This window comes from Solanum stenotomum, chromosome 6 (genome assembly GCF_019186545.1).
Source record: "Solanum stenotomum isolate F172 chromosome 6, ASM1918654v1, whole genome shotgun sequence".
Classification (NCBI taxonomy): domain Eukaryota; kingdom Viridiplantae; phylum Streptophyta; class Magnoliopsida; order Solanales; family Solanaceae; genus Solanum; species Solanum stenotomum.
This window is the reverse complement of record NC_064287.1, coordinates 49,422,507-49,447,825: the sequence shown is the minus strand read 5'-3', so window position 1 is coordinate 49,447,825 and position 25,319 is coordinate 49,422,507. Positions and strand designations below refer to the sequence as shown.

The 25,319-nt window shown below is 34.0% G+C and overlaps 2 protein-coding genes across 2 annotated transcripts; one reads left to right on the top strand and one right to left on the bottom strand.

Moving 5' to 3' along the window:
• Positions 1–14,337: 14,337 nt before the first annotated feature.
• Positions 14,338–18,113, bottom strand: LOC125868849 (putative late blight resistance protein homolog R1B-23). Its single transcript, XM_049549422.1, has 2 exons — positions 15,586–18,113; positions 14,338–15,481 (listed from the first exon to the last, which is right to left on the bottom strand). The coding sequence occupies exons 1-2, from the start codon at positions 18,111–18,113 to the stop codon at positions 14,338–14,340; spliced, it is 3,672 nt and encodes a 1,223-aa protein (XP_049405379.1).
• Positions 18,114–20,358: 2,245 nt separating this feature from the next.
• Positions 20,359–24,057, top strand: LOC125868848 (uncharacterized). Its single transcript, XM_049549421.1, has 3 exons — positions 20,359–20,486; positions 22,937–23,433; positions 23,513–24,057. Exons 1-3 carry the CDS (start codon positions 20,359–20,361, stop codon positions 24,055–24,057), a joined length of 1,170 nt encoding a protein of 389 aa, XP_049405378.1.
• The last annotated feature ends 1,262 nt before the right edge of the window (positions 24,058–25,319 follow it).

Sequence of the window (25,319 nt, the reverse complement as noted above, 5' to 3'; positions counted from 1 at the left end):
TTTAATGAACCACTTTAGGAGACATTTAAGCACATAAGAGGACTTTCACATAATAGTCGTTTAGACTTAGGGAACTCACTTTAGCATCTTCTAGGCCTACTCGTGCAATGTGTAGATAGCATCCCATACTACCACCTACACTTTGTAGAACCTATCCAATAACTAGAGTGCACATCCCACATGATGGGAATAGGCATAACCGACATAGACCATACTAGCTAGGCATGGAATCCGGAGTCTACCCTACTCCGTGGAAGGTGTTCTACTTGCCAAAGGTAGAACGAATAATCAACCCATGTAGGCACATGGTTTAGGGGATGTCCAAGGATGTTCATTGTGCCCTAGTCTCATACTCAAGTAGGGCCACCATCCTAACCACATCCACTCGGTGCTAGCCTTGTTTCCCATAGAGTATTTTCATTCACATATGTACTAGAGAGGGTTCCTTTTCTAGTTCAACCAACTCATAGTATCTCTTCCCAAGAAAGGCCCCATTTCTTAGTTATGGCCAATCAAGGTTCATAAGGATAGCTCATTTGACTTTCTTAGATAAGGATTTTCATGCCGTTCCGGCTCCATCCATCTCTAAGTCTATCATTTCACTCAAGAAGAAGGTCATTACCCCTAGGGTTCACCACTTCAAGGTTTCACATTTATTTAGGAAAGCTAGACTTATGAAAGGGCACCATTTCTTAGTTCTGCCGATTCAAGTCTTGGCCTAGAATTCCTCTTTTAGCATTTATAGGAAGAGCTCCATTACTAAGTCATAGCCCAACCAAACATTCATATATAAAATCAAGCTTTCATGACACAAGACAAGATACTCAAGTCTAGCATATGAGCTACATCATCATCTTACAAAGACTCATCATAGTCCATCATCACCACATATCATCATTTCAAGAGAAACATGCTTTCTCATTAGCATACTAGCACTTTATACAATATCACATTAATACCATTAGAACATCTTCACATTATAGCTTCACACAAACTTTACATATAGCTTCATATAGGACTTTACATATAGCCTCATTTATATATAATAATATAACAATACAATAACACTTTGTACAAGATCACCTTATAACCATAAGAATACCTTCACATAGTACTATAACACTTCATAACTTGATAACACTTTAATTCAATAGGTAATGCCTTCAAGGCCATATTCATAATACAATCCATAATTAAACACCTCCACCATAAGTGGATCAAACCAAGCAAGAACAATTATGTCAATAATATGAGATTAAGCCAACTTACCATCCTCCAAAGCCATCCTCAACATTAATCAATAGATATAGAAAATCATAAACATCAACAATACAATCTATTCTAAGCATAAATTCATCAATACCCAATCATTATCAACAAACCCATTTCGTAAGTCAAATATAGAAATTTGTGAAATCAAGGGTTCATGAGATTTTTCACTTGAAAACATCAATTTAATAACAACAATATCACAATCCATCATTTAAAACCATTTAATGCAAGAACCCTTGAGTAGAGTAAGAAATATAAGTTTTTCATAACTTTTGGGAATTTGAAAACCCTTTGAAATTGGTTCTAAAGCGAAAACTAGCTTTAGATAAAGAGCCACCATACCTTAGTATTGAGAAAACCCACGAAAATTGATGCAAGAAACTTTCAATTCGAAACCCTAGCTCCAACTTGACCTTTGCCTTCAATGGTGTTCTAGAGAGAACCCCCTTTTTTTTTTTGAAGAATGAATTAAAACAAACCTTTTTTTAAAAGTTTTAATACCATATATAGAAATTAGAAATAATATAAAATATACCCACTTTTTAATTTAACTAAAATTAATATTTACGAAAATGCCCCTTAAATTTCCGGACGGACTCCTTGCCAACTGCCCAACTTTCAAAGGGCATAACTCGCTCATACGAACTCGGAATCGAGCAAACTCGGTGGCGTTGGAAAGATCGTTCCAAGGGCTTTCCAAACATAACTGGAACTACTCCTGGATCATCCTGAGCTAGGAGTTATGACTGCTCAAAGTTGGCCAAAACTCATTGATTTCCCACACTTAACCAAATTTCCAGGTTTTGAACTTAGCCAAATTTTCAGATTCAGAACCTTTTTTCCAGAAGTGACTACTTCCAATTTCATAACTCCAATTTATGCTTAAACTTTAAAAATTCATACGTTAGGCTCTAGTTTCACCTATCTATTTTTAGGGTCGCTACACTACCCCTGCCCCTACCCCTGCCAATTCAAATACATCTTCTCTTGTACACTCTTTCACTACTCCAAATACTCTTCCTCCTACTCATCAAACTCCAACCCCTATCCATCCTTCTACTGATCCAACTCTTGACCCTGTCTATCATTCCTCTGATCCAATTCCTGACCCTATCCATCCTTCTAATGAACAAGATTCAGATAGAGAATCATTGAATGAGGGATTTAATGAGAGTGATATAGATGATGAGTTAAGAAGTTTTAGGGAGGAAATGAGTAGAAGAAAAAGGGGAGAAAGAGCTCAATTGCCTAATCATGTCAAGTTAGGAACAGAAAAAAAGAGCCAGATGCTGGGTATGATGAATCTACTGGTGCTAATAGAAATAACTTAGAAGGCAAGCTAGCTGGTGATGAGCCTTATTATCCCTCAGATGAAGCTGCCAGTTTTGAAACAGATCCAGATGCTTTCAGTGATGATGAAGAAGAGGTTCAACAAAGAGAGAAAGCTAAGCCAAGAAGGAGAAAAAAGGTGAATAAAGTTGTATTTGATGCATCTTCTCAGAAAATAGTGTGAGAATTGGGTCTTGTATTTGAAAGTATTAATGAGTTTAGATCTGCTATTACCAAATATATTGTTGTTAAACATGTTGCAATTGAAATGTATATTAATGAACCAACAAGGGTAAGGGTTAGGTGTACAGTTGGTTGCCCTTGGGTTTTATTTGCTAGCTTTGATTCTAGGACAAATAATTTTGTTGTAAAGACATACAATCCAGTTCACAAATGTGATCCTACTAATAGGAACAAGCTTTGTAATATCAAGTTTTTATCTAGTCACTACAGTGAAAGGATAAAGGAACAACCTGGCATTAGAATCTTTGAGTTTCAAGGGCTTATTAAAAAAGAAATGGATTTATATGTTGGAAGAACAGTGTGTAGGAGAGCAAAAAACAAAGTATTGCAGGAGTTAATGGGTGACCATGTTTTTGAGTTTGGGAGGATTTTGGACTACAAAGATGAGTCGCTAAGAACTAATCCAGGTAGTACATGTGTAGTCAAGCTTCATGAGGAAATATTTGAAAATGGTAGAAAAATGTTTCAAGGCTTCTACATATGTTTTGATGCAATGAAGAAGTCCTTCTTGGCTGGTTGTATGAGGTGCATTGGTTTGGATGGTTGTTTTCTAAAGGGAGTATGTAATGGTTTATTATTGGTTGTTGTTTGTAAAGATGGGAACAATCAAATGTTGCCACTGGCTTGGGCAGTAGTTGAAGTTGAAAATAAGTTTACTTGGGCTTGGTTTGTCAAACTTCTAAAGGAAGATCTTCAGTTGGGAGATGGTACAGACCTCACAATCATATCAGATATGCAAAAGGTTAGAATACTTATTGGTTTTTTGATTTATTTCATGTCTTTAATTTATTTATGAATGTCTTAGTTTCTGTAATGTCTTAGTTTCTTAGTTTCATGTGTTGAATTTTCTTATAGGGTCTTGAAATTACCATAACTGATCATTTGTCAAATGTTGAGCATAGAATGTGTGCTAGACACATCCTTGCTAACTGATTAAAGAGATGGAGAGGTCTTGAGAGAAAGAAATGTTTCTAGAGGTGTGCAAGGTCTACTTTTGAGGCTGAGTTTAAGAATAAAATTAGTTATATGAAAAGGTTGGGCAATAATATAGTTGATCACTTGTTGTATTATAATCCTGAAAGATGGAGCAAGTTTTACTTCAATTTTACCTCAAAATGTGATGTTGTAGACAATAACATGGCTGAATGTTTCAATTCATGGATATTAGCAGCAAGGCATAAGACTATAGTTACAATGCTTGAAGAAATTAGGGTGAAAATGATGAAAAGAATAGGACAGATGAGAGAGTTTTGCAATACTTGGATCTGTGACATTTCTCCAATGGCAATGAAGGTTCTACAAGATAACACAACTAAGTCTATGAAATGCAATATTGAATGGAATTCAGATACATGGTATGAAGTACTTCATGGAACATACAGACATGTTGTAGATATTCAAAGGCAAACATATAGTTGTAGAGCATGGATGTTGAAAGGCATACTATGTCCTCATGCAATAACTGCTCTTCACCATATAAAATTGGACCCAATCAACTACATTTCTCATTGGTATAACAGAGAAACATACATGAAGACATACATCTACTTCATTCAGCCAGTTACGAATCTGAAAATGTGGCCAGAATCACAAAACACTCTGTAATACCACCTCATGTTAGGAAGATGCCAGGAAGGCCTGACAAGAAAAGGAAGAATGAGCAAGGTGAAACTAGTAAAACTGGAAAATTATCCAAAAGAGGGATTGAGATGTCATGCAACACTTGTCATAACACGGGTCACGGTAAAAAAAATGTCCTCTTGGTGCACCTGCTTCTGGCACAAGCTTTATTGCTGGACCAAGTTCAAGACCTCCTTCTCGACCAAGTTCTATCCCAAGAGCAACACCTGTTGCTGCACCAATATCAACACAAACTGCTGGCCCAAAAGCAACACCTAATGCTCCAACTGGAAGAGGAAGGGGTAGACCAAGGGGTTCAACAGAAAAAAGTGATATAATTTCCTTTACTTACTTCATGTATAAGTTTTAAATAAGTTGCTTTACATAATATTTTGTTGTTTTTTTAGGATAGTGTTGTTAGCAGAACAAGAATGGTTGGAATAGGCGTACTACACACACAAAGTGGTGCTACTATTATTAATGTAAGTTCCCTATTTCTATACTTAAATAACATTTATTATTTTTTCTTTAATCACAAATTAAGATCATTTATATTCATTTGAACAACTTGGAATGCCTAGTGAAAGATTTAGAAATGTGAAGTCTTCAATATTTGTCACTGGAGATCTTGGGCATAAACCAACATGTTGTGTGAAATGGAAAAGAAAACAAGTTATGACCTCAAGCCAACTTGAAGAGATGAAGGGAAGAAAACGAATTGAGACTAGGTCTAAGGCTGCTCATTTGAGCCAAGAGAGCTCTAATGCTCACAACATCTAATGCAATCTAACTTGTTTTGGTAGATTTTTGTTGGTAATGCAATGTAGACATTATGTTTTGTTGGTTGATAGACAATGCAATACACTTTATCCCTATTTAGGTCTCTTATATTTAAGACAATGAATTGATAGTTGTGACTGCATTTTAATTTTTGGTGTTTGATTATGTAACTGCTTTGACAGCTTTAACTTCTATTTTGAGATTAATGATTATGCAGTTATGGTTATCTGTTTATGTAACAATATTGCTTCTCTTTTAGTTGATGATTAATGATTCTGTGTTTATGGAGGGCAATTAGTGACTACTTTAGCAGTGGCTACACAAACGTATAGTATACACTAAATGTATAGTTTATACCCAAATACAAAATGAAATACGCGCCAACATAAATGAGACAAATTAAGAAAAGGGAAGGCTTGCAAATTCTTCATTACACAAACAAATTCAACCAACATCTTTTCATTACACAAAATCCTTACAAGTTCAATACAATAATGCAAATTTCTGGTACAAGAAGAGATCATAGCAATTTTCTTGAATCTTCTTCTTCTTTCAGAAACAATACTCTTTGAAATACTAAACTTACACCTAAAATACAAGCACACAACAGAGCAATCCAAAGTTGTTTCTCCCTTTTCTTGGACTTGGCCAATTTGTTTTTCCATTTCTTTTCAACTACTTTCATCTTCTTTAAATTATCATCAAAATTTTCCATTTTTGACTCTATCTTGTTCATATCTATTTTGCTTTCCACAGATTTGGTCGACTTAGTAGGCTTGTTGATTTTCTTCTCGGAAGTTTCAACTTTTCTAGAAGATTCAACACTATGTTCAAGCTCATCAATTCTTCCCAATAACTTGGGAATCACAAATTTGGATCTTGGATCAATATAATCATCCTTCCAAAGCCAAAAATCGCATGATCTAGCATTCTTAGAAAACAAGACGAATCAGTCTATGGCTCTTGAAACAATAAAACAAATCATTCAACTCTTAAAAAAATTAACTTACCCCATAGTAAGGACAACCCCAATATCTTCTACCAGGATTTCTTGGGGTCCAAGAGGTCAACAAAGGCAAAACAAATCCATGTTTGCATCGCACCTCTTCCAATTCATGATCTTCCTCTTGCAAACAGAGCCTAGTCAAACTTATTCGAGCCATTGTAGCACCTTAATAAGAATTACAGCGAATCAAACAACTAAAAATTCAAAAAAATTACGAAGTAGATAGAAACAAATCAAAATGAAAAAGAGAGGAATGAATCAAAATGGAAAAGAGATGAATGAATAATAATGAAAAAGAGCTACCTTTGATTCAAAAGAAGGAATTTTGAACTATGTTTGAATTTAGCGTTCTTGATTCAGATTTTTGGGTGAAAATTTAGGGTTCTTGTTCATTAGGGTCGGGTGGGTGGGTTATAAGAAGAGAATGGGAATATAACCGTTGGGTTGGGTTTTTTTAATTAAAAAATTAAATAAAAATGACTTTATTAGCGTGTTGACGCGCTCAACTATGTGGAGCGAAAGGCGCCCTGGGTTGGGTGACTGAAGGGGGAAATAAATACACTTTTATGTACTTAAGGTGTGTAATAGATCGCCCCATTAGTTCAAGTGTGTAAATGACTTTTGGGAATAAGTTTAGGGGGGCAATTTATGCTTTTTCCCATATAGTAACACAATAATCATTTAGGATTAAACAATTTTATTTAGAAAAAAAAAATCTCTCGATATATATAGTATAATTTTCTTTGTTGATTTATTGTCAAGATTTACAATTATTAGCTTCCGCGTAACACCTTGAAGGAGAAGGGAGTTAGAGTTTGAAGTAGATGATTGGGTCTACCTGAAGGTTTCACCCATGAGGAGTGTTATGAGATTTGGTAAGATGGTAAAGCTTAGCCCCCGGTATATTAGCCCTTACAGAATTTCCAAGAGAATTGGCAATGTAGCTTATGAGTTGGAGATACCGTAAGAGTTAGCCGCGGTTCATCCGGTATTTCACATCTCCATGTTGAAGAAGTGCAATGGCGATCCTTCATTGATTATATCAACTGAAGATATTGGGATCAAGGATAGCTTGTCTTATAAGGAGATTCCTGTTCAGATTCTAGATCGCCAAGTTCGCAAGTTGGGAACAAAAGAGGTAGCATCAGTCAAAGTCTTTTGGAGGAACCAATTTGTTGAGGGAGCTACTTGGGAAGCTGAGGAAGATATGAAAAAGAGACATCCACATCTCATTGAGACCGGAGAAATTCTAGATCAAGGTACTGATTCTCTTCTTAGTACTCTTTAATTTATAAGTTGGCATGTTGTTTTTGCTTTGCTTGTTGGGTGTTTGAGTTGAATGTTACATGTTACACCCTTAGCCTAGTAAGACAAATCTTATTCGAGGACGAATGTTCCCAAGGGGGGAGATATTGTAACATCTCTCTATTTGAAAGAACTAGAAAGAAGTTAAAAATTGGAAATAATCATTTTTGGAAAGAATATAAAAATCTGGAAAATTTGTCAAGTATGTTAAGTTGAGTTTTTGGTCAACTTCAAACGACCATAACTCCTAGATCAGGATGAGTTAGGTGTATTTTCAGATATAGTAGGAAAGATCTTTGAATAATATTTCCAACGCCGTCGAGTTTGCGCGATTCTAACTTCGTATGAGTGAGATATGCCCATTTGAAGTTGGACTGTTTGAATAAGGAAAGTCCAATCCAGATTTTGGAAAGGTATTATGGTATTTTCCATACCCTATTATTTTATTTTGATTTTTTGGAGTTTAATTAGGGTCAAATCAGAATTAGATCATTTTAGTCAATTGGAAATTCACGCTAGGTCTTAGAGAAGAGAAAGAGGAGAAAGGAGAAGAAAAACTCAAGATGCACCAAGATCATGCGATTTGGTTGTGGATTTCGCCAAGGTTTTAATCCTACAAGGTATGTGAGCCTTTCATAGTGTTGGGTTCGTTCACCCACACGCCAATCATGTTTAATTCAGGTATATTCATTCTAAAAAGGGTTGAAAACTGATGTTCTTGATATGTGTCCTTGAATTTGTTTTCGTTCTCGAATTACGTTGAACTGAGGAGTTCTTAAGATTATTGCGTGGAGTTTTAGAGTTGTTTTGAGTTAGGTTCTTGGGTGCATTTGCTGGGTATCTGAATCTAAAGAGAATTTGGGGGGAAAAACCGAGTTTAGGCAATTTGGGGTTGGGAAAATGAAGAAGGAAAAAGTCAGGCAAAATCTGATGCCCCAGGCCACGTCGCGGACCTTCCCCCCNCCCCCCCCCAGTTTTGCAAAATTCATCCTCGCGTTGCAGAGCGGTCACGGACCATTCTACCTCAAAAAATATTTTTTGCGACCAAATAATTAAATACATCTCCGCGTCGCGGACCTGTTTCAGACAGTGATTTCTTGATTTTTTCTTATGTTTAACTATCTTAAAACACTCCTAAACATCATGAGATTGATCCTATCACAAATCACCATCCTTGAATCCGTAATTCAATTCAAGAAAAGTTAAGAGTCAAGTCAAGAAAAGTCAAGAGTCAAGTTAAGAGAAATTCATAAAGCTTTCAAAAGTCTTTTACAAACGTTTTAACTTTGTTTTAAGACTTAAATTTTAAGTTAAGCAAAGAGTAAAGAGTTGAGTTCATTTCTTCAAAGATTATACGGGAACTAAGTATTCCCAAGAGTTTAAAATGTTTTCACATTTGAACAAGAAAGGGAAACACTGATTTCCAAGAGAGCTTTTAAGCTAAGTTTTGAGTAATTATCTCAAATCAAAGAAAGAGTTTTGTTTTTACGAACACATGAGCTAAGTACATTTTGGGAGTAGTAATAATTCAAGTCTTCATAAACCATGTAGTCATCATGGGTAGTAAATGATCATATTTTTTAGATGAATCCTTTAGTGTTTTTTAGCATAGACTAGTGGATCTACTTAGTTAAGGCGTTCTATATGACGACAAAGTATATGACAGTTTTGACAGCGTAGGCATGACGTTGTATCACCACTTAGGCTCATAATGGTGGTTGTCGATTAGAGAAACTCCCACAAAAACTATATTACTTTATCATACGAGTGCAATTGAGTTTGTTATTGCGTTTCTTTAAAACTAAGTTGCTTTCTACTATTTTAAAAGTTTTCTGTATATTGCATGTGTTTTATTGCTTTATATTGAGTTAAGTTATGCAGGGGTTGAGTAAAGTCAAAGTAAGTGTTCCTTCAGATTCTTTTCAAGTCTATTATGTTTAGCATTCCAACTCGCATACTCGTACATTCAATGCATTGATGCCAGTTGGCCCGTATCATCTTATGATGCAAACGCAGGTAACTAGGATCAGCATCCAGCGCCTCGTTGATCAGGTTGAGCAATCAGAGTCAGTTGGTGAGCCTCATTGCTTTCCGGAGGGCTCCGTTTTACATTGTTTTCTAGTTTTCAGTTGTTAGGATGATCGGGGGTCCTATCCCGACATCCCTCTTTGTTTTAGAGGCTTCATAGACAGATAGTTATAGTCCTTTAGTCTTATTCATTTCAGTTGTATACGTTTAAGACTGGAGTTGTCATTTTGGCTAAGTTATTATCTCTTAAGTTATTGCATGAGTTACACTTCTTATGTTTAAGTCTTCCACTGAGTAAGTAAGCCAGGCCAAGGGTTCGTTTGGGGCCAACAATGGTTCTCGAGTGTCGGCCACATCCAGGGTGTAGGCTCCGGGAGTGACACCCAAGTTGTTGAAGGTGTCACGTCGGCACAAAAAGTGCACAAAGTACGAAAAAAATGTATTTGGGAGGATAATAGGACCCTAGTTAAGTTTAAGTGTCTTTGAAATCTCGGTCATAGTCTAGGGAGATACTTATGCATTATCCCAACAAAGAAAGATAAATTAAACTTCCTAAATAAACATGTCAAAAATAAATTTTATATATATATATATATATATAGAGAGAGAGAGAGAGAGAGTTGTTGATAATATACGAATACGAAAAAAGTAATTGTATATAATTGTTGAAAATATACAAATAAGGTCTAAAAAAAAGAAAGACGCAATAAAGATTGATACGTTAAATTCACAAAATCGTATACAATATAATATGAAATGTATTAATTCACAAAAATTATAACAAAATAAATTAAACAAATACCTCAATAATGCTGAAATTATACAAATAATAGCTGGAACATATACTTGCTGATAATATACAAACAATAGTGATTGGTCAAATATACGAACATAGTAACTATATACAATTTGTAAAATTATACAAATAGAATTTTTTTTTCATAATTTATACAAACGAAATATCTCAACAAATCGTAAAACATCTAAACAAGAAAATTAATTAATGAATACACGAATCTATTGTAAATTTACAATTAAAAATCTGAAAAACTTGGGTGTAAATAAAAAAAAAATTGTATTGCTATACAAAAATAATAAGAACAACTTCAACAAAATATACGAATTAATTTATACAACTCACCTTAATTTCTTCCCCATCTTGTTGGTCCAATGAATCAGATTAGACATCTTATTCTTTGGGTGATATTAATCTATTGCTTGTAGATGCAATTTTTTTTACCTTATCGCTTTTCCCTTTATATATGGAACTCATTGAAGCCACAATCATTTCTTTTACGCTTTTCTTCGTGGGCGTTGATCTAATTTCTTGTTGATTAACTTGAGATTTAGCAAGAGATCCTACAAATTCTTGAAAATCTTGAGTTAGACCCAAAGAAAAAGATGAATAACCATCTAATTTTTTTGGATGCGTTTGTATACCTTGAGTAATTCTCGTGGAAGAAGTTTGTTCAGCCATGATTTTATTTGTATCTAAGGAGAAAACTGAAAAACCAAAAGAATCAGTGTGATATATAAATACAAATCAAAAAAAGAAGATTGAAACTGCAACAAGAAAAATAAAAATAAAAATAAAAACTTGAAACAACCAGAAGTTGTACCGAAATCTTGGTTGACCGATTTGAGAGGGAAGGAAGAAATTTTTAAAATTTTGAAATGTGATTGTGTTCGAGTGAATTAAGGAAAAAAATAAGTAAAAAGATTATGGAGATTGAGAAATGGAACAATAACTTTGTATAATGTGGAAACGGAATTATACAAAAATGAACGGCCCATGTAAATACGATGAAAAGTTAGTGACGAGTAGTAAATTATTCAAACTATATAACTATGTTAAATAATTAAGTAATATATATGTACTTAGCTGCGTAATTTTCTCATTAATTAATAGTAGATTTATGTATTGTAACTTAGGATCTTTAAAAAAAACATTTATGTGATTTTTCATAAACAAAATCAATGGAAGAAAAGAAAAAAAAAACAATGAATGATAGTAAAAGAAAAAATAAAAACTATGCTGTGTATGAGAATATTTTAAATACAAGGTAAATGAAAATTTAAAAAAGTTACGTGTATTTGAGAAAACTTAAATACAAGCCAAAAAAAAAAAAAATCACTTGGATTAACTTATTTTAAATAGGGATAAGACACAAGTACCCCCTAGACTATGATCGAAATCTCAGAGACACATCTAAACTTAATTGGGGTCCTAGTACCCTTGAACTCATTTTTTTCGTATTTTTGTGTTGATGTGACATCTTCAACCACCTAAGTTGGTTTTGTTTGTACACACTCTCCTGTCATGTGTGTAAATATTATTTTTTTATTTTTTAAAAAAAATAAAATAATTTTTTTTTAGAAAATGGTCAAATGCCCCCTCAACGTATATTCGGATTTACACACTTAAACTTCACAGGAGTCCTATCACCCCCTGTACTGTTTAAAACTGAAATTATTATCTCCCTGAATGCTTAGCTGGCATAGTGAGTGCATTTCACTCTCTTTGGGAGAATGAACATCCAAATCTATTATTAAAACTTTATTTTTAATATCTATTTTCAATAAATATACGCATTTTTAATTATTTATTTTTCTTATTTGTTTTCTTTTTTCTCCAGCAATATAAACAAATCTCTCAATCTTTCACCACTTCTAAGTCTTGCTGCCCGTCTTCACCGGATTCACTATTGTTGATTCCAAACAAATTTTCAAACTCATATAAAACTCTTGCAAAATCAATCAACCTAAATCAATTATAGATAAGTTTACATATATTTATATCACCCCAAGATACATTGGATCTGATTTGAGAAAAATCAATATGGGTTTATTTCAAATCCAATTGAACCCACCGATTTTTTTTAATTAATAGATCCTTTAATTATCAATCTCAAATCTCAATCAATCAACTATATCTCAAAAATTGTCGCTATTAATCTCGTTAATTCATCAACCATCGTAGAATCAGTCTCTTCCTCTTCGAAATTGTCGTCGCCATCGATGATGATGTGGAAGACATCGTAGGCTCCTCCTTCTCATCTTCCTTGAGAGGATTGCTTATCTTCAGTGACCACCATTAATGGCAATATTCTGCCATGTTCGTCCCCCCCCCCCCCCCACCCTCCTTCACTTTTTTATTTTTATTTTTAAGTTTCAAATGAGCAAAACCCGAATATCTCTGGACAAGCTCTGGAATCATTATTCATCTTTCTTCCTTAAAGACCAAATTTCATGAACTTATGGTGTTCTAGTGATGGTGAAAGTACTTTGGATGTTTGAAGGGATGGGTATAATATAGAAGAAAAGGGTAAAGAAATATAAAAATTGAAAAAAAAATATTTGATGAAGTCTCAAACGCGTGAAACTCACATGCCACCATAGATCTGGTTATGGTCTTTTAAGGGTATAATTATTTCATCTTTAAACAATTCAAGGGAGTGATAGGACTCCCATAAAATTTAAGTGTGTAGTTGAAAATCCGGATATACGTTGAGGGGGCATTTGACCATTTTCTCTCTTTTTTTTTAAACAAAAAGTATTCTTATTTTTATCTTGTATTTGAATTAAGTTAATACACTTTTTTTTACCTTCATTCGTTATTTTTTTTCTCTTGTATTTTACTATTGATTTTATTTTCTTTGTCTTTCGTTTTGATTTCAAATTTAACTCCAAATGTCTTGTATATTTAAAATAAGTTAATTTTGAACAAATATCAAAATGAGTGAAGAAAATCAATTAAAACATAAAAAATTAAAGCAATAAAATGAAAGGACACTTTTAAATTACTTTTTAACAAAAGTACACATAATTTTTTTTTAAATAATTAAAAATGAAAAGATCATAAATTAATTTAAAAAAAAGTTTAAAGTGAAGAAATTAAAATAAATATTTACAAAAGAAAGAAATAAAAATAGTTAAATAAATATAAGTTTTAATATCTATAAATATGTGTACTAGCTAATTATAAAGTTACCAATAACAAAATGATACGTGTCCAATTTGTCCATTTATCACTTGCCTTTAAGAGAGTGTGCACACTCTGAGATTTCGGTCATAGTGTAGGGGGTATTTGTGTCTTATCCCTTTTAAATACAAGGCAAGAAAAACAAGAACATTTTTATTTTTAAAGAAAATATCTATAGTCGTGGCGATGCGTATATATCACCACAACTAATTGAATTGGATTTTGGCTCCACGGTCCCACGGAGCACAAAAATACAGAATAAATGAGTTCGGATGTAATAAGAACTTAATTAACATTAGGTGTATCACCAGATTTCTAGAGATAGTTCAGAGTGATACTTGTGTCTTATACCCAAAATCTATGCGTAGTTTTTTGGCATAATACATAAATGTGCCCTTTAACTTGATCTCATTTCACATTTATGCCCTTCAACTTTGGATGTGCACAAATGAACACTTAAACTTGTATAAAATTGTACAAATAGACACACACCTCCTACGTGACATCTTACATGGCAATTTGCATCCTACGTAGTGTCCTACGTGTTTTATGTCACGTAGAATTCATGTGTCTACTTGTTCAACTTTAAACAGGTTTAAATGTCTACTTGTGCACACCTAAAGTTGGAGGGCATAAATGTGAAATGAAGTCAAGTTAAAGTACACATTTAAGTATTGTGCCTAGTTTTTTTATCTACTACTATTTCAAGATATTTGACCAAAAATAGGAATTATAGCTCCAAACAAAAGAAATATTAGGAATTTTAAGGAAATTACTTTTTTTTTAATATCAAAAATGCAATTAAAGGTGAGTAAATGAGAGTGATGTAATTGCATTTTCTCAGTAGCGTACCTGATAACCTATCTCTGTTCTTCTTCTTCTTCTTCTTCTGGTATTGTTTGATAGATGTGGCTGACCGCTCAACAGATTTGCTGCACGACTTCACCTTGATGGATAGCAACTTGTTTCGCAAACAAAAAGGGATCTCCTTAAGATATGGGCATTCACGCAAAACCAAATGTTCAAGCATACGAAAGGCTTCATTTGAGACATTCCATTCTTCAAGAAATTCACATTTTACTAGCTTCAAGACCGTGAGCTTCAAGAACTCGCTATCTCTCACTTCCCACTCGTCATTGTCAAAGAAAATTGATACCAGTTTCAGTGTGCAAAGGTTGGGAAGCATTGAAATGTTGGATTCATGACAACTGCCTAGGAAAAAGTTGGATAGTGTCAAATTTCTGAGCGTTGCTGGGAAGATGTATGGACCACTTACAGTTGAATCTGCTGCTAAATGAATCTCAAGCGTCTCAACGAAGTTCAAGCGAGGTAAAAATTCTTGTCTAAAATCAACCAATGAGCATCTCAGTTCCCGAAGATTTGGTGTTTTTTGCACTACCAATTCCACATCCTTTGCACATGAAAAGCATGGAGTGGAAAGAACTTCCAACTTCTCAAGTAATCCTTCCACACTATTTAAAGTGAAATAAGCGTTATCGATGCACAAATGTCTCAATCTAACCATCTTAAAAATTGTAACGGATAGTTTCAACTTTCCTTTTGTTGGCTTGAGTATCAACGTTTCAAGGTTCCAAAGATTGGCAATGAGCGATGTAATTGAATTCTGATCAGTTTGTGCAGCAAAATACCTCAAGTAAACTAGCACAGTTGGGAAAGAATTGATAACAGTGGACTCCAAATTCAACACTTTAAGAAACTTGAAGTTGTAAAAAATTTGTGGGACTTGGCGACTAGAGACATTTGTTCTTTTGTCTTCCCCGAAATGTACAGAGTCAACAAGACAGCAAGACGAACTCCATTTTACAAGATTCTCCTCTTTACAGTAGAAGGCCAGACGACGTTGAGCGACCTGCTTGCGAGAGGATATACCTAACAAAGATTTATCGTTTTGGTCCCTGTGTATGTATCAATTAGTATAATATATCATAAACTCATTTTCAAATATAACTGAAATACTTGATTGATTGAACAAATAAAGCACAATTAATTAATCTCTTACCATTTTATCCATGATAGAAAGTGCTCTTCCGCTGCTTTTTTCTTGCAGAAATTAAGCAATAGATCATGAACTTGGCATGCTTTGACCTTACCATCAGAACTCCTCTTAGCATTCATCACTAGGTTTCTTCTAATTAGATTCTCCAAGTAACCTCTCGCTATGTCCTGCAAACTCTTACCTTCAAGATCGTTAACAAATCCTTCTCCAATCCACATCCATGTTAACTTTGAAACATTGATTTCTTTGAACTCTAAAAAAGTCCCAAAATAAAGAAAGCAAGACTTTAAATGATAGGGCAAATGTTGGTAACTTTGCTCTATGATGTCATTTAAGGCACTTGACATATTGATACCTAAATGCTTAGCCACTTCACTCCAACATTCTTCTGTCTGCTCAATTTTTGATAGAATGCCAGCCACCAAAACAATTGACAACCGCAGACCTCCACACTTTCTTACTATTTCTTGCCCAACTTTTTCAAGGAGAGGAGAGCAACTTCCATTGCCAAACACTTTCATTTTTAGTAGCTCCCAACTTTCTTCGTAGGTCAACAAGCTAAGATGATGGGGCTTATTCATTGATTTAACATAATCGGCAACATCATGATTTCTCGTTGTAAGAAGAATTCTACTTCCTTTATTGTCATCAGGAAAACAACATTTTAAATCATCCCACGCCTTGTGATCCCATACGTCATCAAGGAGGATAAGATATCTCCTGGAATGTAAAATTCTGGAAAGAATATCTTTTAATTCATCAGTCTCTTCACCAAGAAGAGAGGTCTCATCAATAGAAACATGTAGCATCGCCAAAAGAGACAATATTAGGTCCCTGTCCGAATATACTGGAGACACGTGACAATATGCACGAATATCAAAGTGAGAGACAACTGAACCATAAGAATATAGTCTGTTGGCCAAAGTTGTCTTTCCCGTTCCAGGCATACCAACAATGGAGATAATGTCCAGCTCTCCGGATCCTCGTGTTAGTCGATCTATCAATGTTCCGATCTCATCTTCAAAACCGATAATTTCTTTTTTGAACCCTGGCACTTTTTCCAATTCTGACGACTTACTGGAAGGATCAGTAACAATGGTGTAAGGCGACACTAAGTCAACCTCAAACAGTTTCTTTTGTTGCATCTCTGCAACCTCCGCACTAATGTCCAAGAGCCAAAACATTAGACACCAGTCAGGAACTCTTTTGCTCACACAAGCATCAACGATATATTCTACCTCATATGCTTTGCCAATCAGTAGAGACACACTATTCTGAAGTTTGTCGTGAATATTGTATTGTTGTTCTGCAACAAACCTCAGAAAAGGTTGCATGCTCTCCAGTTCTGCTTGAATTATTTGAAGTTGAGTCTTCATAAAAGCAAGTGAATCTGGATAACGGTCTTGAAACTCCTTCAAATTGCTTAAGACGAAATCAACATAGCCTAGTCCATGAATCCTTGGCAAACTAGATTGGAACTCCTTCCGGATGATGTGGTAGATCAATATCTTGATGCGCTCAATGGTACCTGGCAAATCAATAGTCACTTCCCCTAACACCACATCTTCACACAACGAGTAAACGAGTATTCCGGAATCAATCATCACAGTACTGATATCCTTATTCATAAAAATACCATCTTGTATGGACAGATTGGCAATTAAGAGGTTGAGCATCTCCTGAAGAGCTGATATTTGATGAGAATTGGGATTACAAACTGATAGTGCCTTCAAGTTGTGTTGGAGAGTCTCCACAAAGCCAGCTATAAGATCAATTTGAACAATTGGCCACCATTCTGATCGTAGAGCTTGCAGCACATCAATATAGATCTTGCGGATGCTTGGGTCAATGGGCTTAATCTTCATGTTCAGATGATCAGAAAGCAAACCATTAATTTCCTGACTTTCGTTGTCATTGCTTGGGAGATACAACCAGACAACCATTGCAGCGTGGCTGACCACCTCTAAAACATGAATGAAGAAATTAGTATGTTGGCTTTTCAGCCTTATGGATCTGTCCGAAACAAAGCATACAAAATTTCTCAATAACTTCAACTCCTTAAAAACATCGCCGATCTCTTTTTTGGATCCACGAACAAAAAGCAGTGAACTAGAACAATAAACCTTCAATAAATCACCCAGATTCACTACAACAGTATCAATGAAATCGATTACAAAATTAGGGGTATCAATAACAAAACCATCCTTTTTGACTTTTGGAAATAAGCATTCAGATCTGATTTCCAACTTAGTCTTCTGAGTCTTGACTAGCAATGGAACCATAATAAGACCAACCTGACCGATCTTACGGATCTTTGTAAGGTCCACGGCAGCATCTTGAAACAGAGCTTGAACTTTGTGTACCACATCAAGCATGTACGATAAATCTATGAAGGCCGATAAGCGGAGAAAAATATCAAGGAATGTTAACTCCCTTTTAAGGAGCTTAAGTCGATCCTCTAACATCTCGGGCATATCTAAACCCCATTGATCTAAAACATGTTGCAGAGATTGAAGAACTTGATAGTTCATTGAAGGCAGTGTACTCACCAAAAACTGCTGTGAAATTGTTAAATTCAACAAGGTTTCTTTCTCTTTGAATTTCTTAATCTAGGTGAGACTTTTTTGGCATTTTTCGATATTCTTAACTATATAAATTTTGATAGATAATGTATTTTTTTCATCCTATTAAAATGAGAAAATTACAACTTACTATACCTTTTTGTGATATTCAAATGTTTAAATTTTATTTTTAATATATTAAATTAATCTAATCTAATTTTATTTTTAAAATCAGTCAAATTCTATCGAAATCCCTTGTTTTGTGGGTAAGGAATATAGATAAGGTAACCATGGATACTTGGTCATAGTAGGAGGTGGAACCTAAATAAGCCACGAAAACATGAAAGTGACAAAAATAAGTCACTACTTAGTAAGTAACTAAAATAGGCTTAGTGGAAGAAAAAATTCCACTTTATCTAATATTCTAAACGTTTTTCGTTAGTCTCATAACGTGTATATTTTAATATATAACGGAACTATTTCCTACACTTTATAAAATGGAACTATTTCTTGCACTTCATAAAGTGTAATTTTTTTTTTACACTTTATAAAGTGGAAGAAAATCTTACACTTTACAAAGTGGAAGAAAAAATTCCACTTTACAAGGAGGATCACGTTTTTACAGTGTTTGTCATACAATTATATTGATTTGACATATCATAAAAACGGAAAAAATTATTACACTATGTATTTTTATTTTTTTATTCTGAAAAATCCTCCAATCTCTATTTAAGGATCCGTTCAACTATTTGATAGCACCTACAACATCTTTTCTTTTATATTTGTTCATTTCAATCTCAAAAAAAAAATGTCTTCTAAACCAAAAGTTAGAGTTTCGATTTATTGGGATGGCGAAATTATACATGACGGAAATACCGTTTATTATAATTGTCCTCCCAAACACAATGTTAAATATTCAATTAATGTCCGATATCATAAATTTCTTTCATCAATTTATAAAAGAATGGGTATAAACAGTACTGTTTATAATTTGATTATAGTCGGAAAATACCCTACTTAATTTTTATCACAAGGACAAGTAAATTTTGGAGAGTGGATTATCTATAATGATGAATCGTTGACCGACTTTTTGAGGGTTCCAGATGACTACATAGATCAAATCAAGTTAACAATACTTGAAATCTATGTTAGGAAGGAGCCTAAGACTAGTCAACAACGTTCTCCTTTATCGGTCGATGAACATCCCCAATTAGAAAATCGTAATAGCGTTGATGGATTTCCGATAACTCAATCTACTGATTTTCCTAACATGACTCATTATCAAAATATTCTTATCGATCGATATGATTTTGATTTGAACGAAACTATCAATGAAAGTGACTGGTAATGCTCAATAATTATATTTCGATTATTATTTGTTGATTTTGTCAATTATTTATTAATTTATATGATTTAATATTGTTGTTATTATTATTATTATTATTATTATTATTATATATTTTGTAGCGGTTTACCTCAACAAGATAGGAATATTGCTTCAAGTTATGGACTAGATAATTATTTTGGTCAGTCCTCACACTTTGAAATGACGGAAAATATTGGGACATCCTCAAATTTTCATGTCTCGCCTACTTTTGATGCAGATGATTATCGGTATATACAACACTTGATTTTTTATTTAAGTAAGTTAATTGCATGAGATAAATATTTATACTTTTTTACATATATAGGGAAAATATCACACAAGATGAGCCCATTGATCCTGTGAATATCGATGATCGTACCCTTCCAAATTACGGCACACCTTCAGCTAGTGATAGTGATGATTTGCCTAATGCCAAGGAATTAGGAGATAATGTTCCATTTGAGGCATCATCGAGTGATGATGATTTTTTAATGCCCAATCAGTCGCCAAGACCAATGTCCATGAGTCCGTTTCGTAATCATGAAATTTCTTATCTTGATCATCTCCTAGATGGTCCAAATATCTTCGGCGATACACATGATGAATATTCATCACAACGTACGTGGTGTGAACCGGAAGATTTCATGAATGGTGCTATTTATATTGAAAAAGGCATGTTATTCAATTCAAAGAAGCAGTTGCAGAGAGCAGTTAAGCTTCTACATTTAAAGATAGGGAGGGAGTACTTTGTTATTAAATCGACAAAGAAATCATGGCGACTTGTTTGCAGGCGTGTAGAACAAGAATGTCGATTTAGGCGAACTTCTTTTAATGATAAAACATACTAACATGTGGAAAGTTGGAAGATACATTAAAGAACATACATGTGATATGGGTACGTGCCGCGATGGACATTTCAACTTGGATGTTGAGATTATTGCTAACGTCCTCCGTGTTGATATAGAAAAAACGCCAAGGTACTATTTTATCCTTAGATGATTTTTCTTTAATAAGAAAATATTCATTTTTTATTTGATCAGCGTCGAGGAACATGTACTAGGGTGTATGTGCGACTCGTTTAGATCATGAGCTGGCACAAAAGCAAGAAAACTACTTTTACAGTATCAATGATCAGTACCGGTGAATGGGATAGGATGGAAAAAGGAACTCCATCCATTATTAAAAAAAAAAAACTCTACCATATCCCTCTATTGTGTATGAAGTTTATGGTTTCCGTTGGTGTAAATCCAATCACCTGAATTTAAGATGATAAGAAATTCTCCATTGGTAACAAATGGTTATCCATTAAGCGGAGGAAATCTTATTTAAACGGACTAAGAGGGTCAGCTACCCAGCAAACTTTCATAATTAAATACCGTTACTGTATAGGTAGATCTGATTGTGAAAGACCTATTACTGGATAATTCATGGGTAGAGCCAAAGCGTGTGAACTATACAAGTTCCCAATAACATCAATTAGTTGATTAAATAGTAAATTAAAGTATAAAGTAAAGGCTCCGGTGTATAGAGAAGACCTCACCGTTTAAGAAGTAACCATAGAAACGAAGGAACCCACTATTTCTTTTTTTATTTCTTTTATTTACTATATTTTTGATACCTAGGAAAATACAATTTCTTAGTTCTGTCTTATTTCGCAGTGAAATACCTAAAAAAAAAATCGTGGTCGGGAAGGTTAGAGTAGCCAAAGCCATTGGAATTTTGATTTTATACATTGGAAAAATTCGTTTTGTTATTAATAGACTAGGAAGGGGGAAAAGAATAACTGAAAGAAAGGCAATCAATTAGTTATTCGTCAAAGTTTCATTTATTCAATGACCAGAATTAAACGGGGATATATAGCTCGGAGACGTAGAACAAAAATTCGTTTATTTGCATCAAGCTTTCGAGGGGCTCATTCAAGGCTTACTAGAACTATTACTCAACAGAAAATAAGAGCTTTAGTTTCGGCTCATCGGGATAGGGATAGGAAAAAGAGAGATTTTCGTCGTTTGTGGATCACTAGGATAAACGCAGTAATTCGCGAAAGGGGAGTATCCTATAGTTATAGTAGATTAATACACGATCTGTACAAGAGACAGTTGCTTCTTAACCGTAAAATACTTGCACAAATAGCTATATCAAATAGGAATTGTCTTTATATGATTTCGAACGAAATCATAAAGGAAGTAGATTGGAAAGAATCCACCAGAATAATTTAAATGGAGTTACCCGGAGAATGAACTCCGGGAAGGTAGAGTAGAAATTAGTATGAGAAAATATACTAAAGTAGTCAAAATGAATGAACACGTTCAATTCAATAAAAACAGATTTCTTTTTTTCCGATTCATTTTTTCTTACGACACGATACTCAAATCTAGATTCACTCAAATCTAGATTCACTCAAATCTAGATTCTTGTAATTATGATTCAAGTGAAGAAAAAGTAAGCCTATTTATTTCGGGCTTTAAAACCAGTAGTTCTAGCGGTCGACTCGGTTCTTTCAAATTGTTTCTCATTATTGAGAAAAGGTAACAAAGATAAAATACGAGCTTGTTTTATAGCAAGAGTAATTAATCGTTGTTGTTTCAAGGTCAATCTATTCACACGTCTTGATAATATTTTTCCTTGTTCACTAATAAATCGACTAATTAAACTCATGTTTCTATAATCAATTCGATCCCCCGATTGAATCGGGGGCAAACGCCTACGAAAAGATCGCTTGAATTTAAGAAAAGGTCGCTTGGATTTATCCATGGTTTGTTTGTTTAATTTATTCCTTATCCCTAAAATCCTATTTCTTCATTCTAATTCATTTTAAATCCACTCAAAATAGGATTTTTCAAAAATAGGATTTGTTTATTTTCTATTTAAATATGTTATATATATAATGTCATTTTTTCCCCTTCCTTGAAAGGGTAAGACACAGGTACTTGGTTCGCTCTATTTCTTTATCTCCCCATGAATCGTATGTTTGTAACAATAGGGGCAGAATTTTTTCAATTCAAATCGATTAGGCGTATTGTGCCGGTTCTTTTGAGTAATATATCTGGAAATACCTCTTGATACCTTATCAACACTGTTTCGGACACAACTAGTACATTCCAAAATCACCGTTACTCGGACATCTTTCCCTTTGGCCATGAACCTCCTTTGGATTTTTGATTTACTCAACTCTTCTATTTTCGATTCAAAACGAAGAAAGGATAAAATAGAAATTACTAACTTGAAATCCAATTCTAAAAGTCAAAGATTAAAATCACGAAAATAAAGTAATAGTAAAGCAAAGTCATAGTAAAATACAACGATTTTTCTAAAGTATATTTCAAATTGAAGTAATCATTTAAGTATCTATTATTTTTACTTTTCAGGTTTCCCATCAAAGACTGTCAAACAGTCATTCTTAAAGCATATGGCATTCGATAAGCAGAAGAAAAGCCTATCTTGATCGCAAGCGTGCTTTTGAAAAAGTCTATGGTACTTGGGAAGATTCTTTTGCCGAGTTGCCGAGGTTCATGGAAGCTTTGAAACACTTCAATCTCGGAACAATAGTTGAATGGAAAACAGAGCAGCGTGTCGATGTCATTGAAGATGTATTCAACTATGTGCTCTGGACTTTTAAACCATTCATTGATGGGTTTGTGTTTTGTCGTCCTGTTATATCGATCGATGGAACACATGTCTATGGAAAATATGATATCAAGTTGTTGATTGCGATTGCAACGGATGGTAACGGCTCAATATTACCTTTTGCATTTGCAATAGTTGCGAATGAGAGCATGGAGACATGGAGTTTATTTTTGGATCATTTGCACTTGCACGTTGTCAAGGATCGTAGAGATGTAGCATTGATTTCAGATAGGCATCACAGAATACTCTCATCCATGTATAATTCTCCCAATTGGCAGGCCTCGTTTGGGTTCCATCGTTTTTGTTTAAGACATTTGAAGGCCAATTTTCAAAAAAAAATTCAAAAATGTTACTTTGAACAACCTTTTATGGGCAGCTGCAAATCACTGTCAGGAGAAAAAGTTTTTGAAAAAAATGGAGATGATCAAGGAGATTAACCCGGAAGCGTATGTGTGGTTAATGAAGAATGATCTTGACAAATGGACATTGCACAGGGATGGAGGTAGGAGATGGGGAATGCTGATAACAAATAGTTCTGAGTCATTCAATAGTCTTCTTAAGTCAGTCAGGGGCCTGCCAGTTACTGCAATGGTAAGACTCACTTACAATCAGATTGTGAACCGATTTGTTACAAGATCAAAATTTGTCAATCAGCTAGTACAACAAAAGCAACAATGGATGCCTAAACCATTTAAGATTTTTGAGGATAATCGAAAAAAGTCACAGCGTCACACACTTATCAACTATCACCAACAAAGGGAAAACATATTTGAGGTGCAGACACATATGCATCATGGCCGTGGTGGTAATAAGCACATTGTAAATGCATCACAAGGAAAATGTCAATGTCGTAAATGGCAATCATACAATTCAATCCACTCGGCGGTGAAAAGTATTGGCCTGATAGCCCTTTTCTTATGATAGCAAATAAAAAATCTTTACGAAAAGTGGGCGTAAATAAAATCACCCGTATACATAATGAAATGGATGTTCCCGCAAGTACACTCACTCGCAAGTGCTCTATGTGCAAACAATTAGGCCATGATAGGCGCAACTGTCCTTCACGAGCTCGAAATGCCTCATATGGTGGTAGTAGCTAAAGAAAGATGTTTAACTTTGTTAATTTATTCTTCTATCAATTTCTATGCATCTTTTTATCCGTATTTTTTATCATTCTCTAGTCATGTTTATATTTTCAATTTTTTTCACTCACTTTTTAAAAAAAAAAAATACATACACAAAATAATAACTATATATAATTAAAATAATAATACTATACACCCTCAAAAAAAGATACATACTGTTTTACTCGAAAAATATATAAAAGTAAAAATGACTGAGTTTTTGAAAAATCGATTAAACTTATGATTTAAGAGAAATCGAATTTCCCAAAGAACAGAATCGCCACTTAATTTTTAGTAAAAATCAAGAAAAAAGACTTAAGGTTTTCAAAAGACTTAAACAGATAAAACCGATTGAAAATAAAAAGGGCACGAAGTTCAATGTACATTCCGAGAAGGTATTAGGCCCTCGTAATGCCCGCTAACTTGCGGTTGACCGGCGATTTGACTAAAGTGACTTTGACTAATTTTTAGAAGAGGAGAAAGAAAAAAAAAATGTTTTAACATAAGAATGATGATTTACGATGTTTGTTTAACTTTGAGAAAAATAGTTAAATAAATGACACGTTTTATTTTTTATAGAAGAGTATCCAAAGTGAAACAATTGAATTATGATGCAAGTGAATAGAATAAAAAGACTAGATTAATTAGAATTTATCTTTTTAAATCATTTTAAAAATAACTTGAACCAATCGGATTAATTAAAGCATGAAACTCTATTGAATGAATTGAAAACAAAATATAAAGTTTTGACTAAATATCAATAAAAGCATGAGAGTTGATAAAAATGAATGGTATTAAAATAAACTAACATAAAGAATGTTCGTCTTTTGGGGAATTAATTAAATTAAAACCAAATCACATAAAAAGGGTTAGAGAGTTAATACGAACAAATAAATAGTGGCAATAATAAGAGGATGCCCGAATTTGGGCCAAATCTGTTGGACTTTAAGGCCCATTTTCGCACCAAGGACCTGTGTATACAAAAAATGTATATCGATGTATATAGGCCATATTTTGATCTATTTTTGTGTATATCGGACTGAATACCGAATGTATACA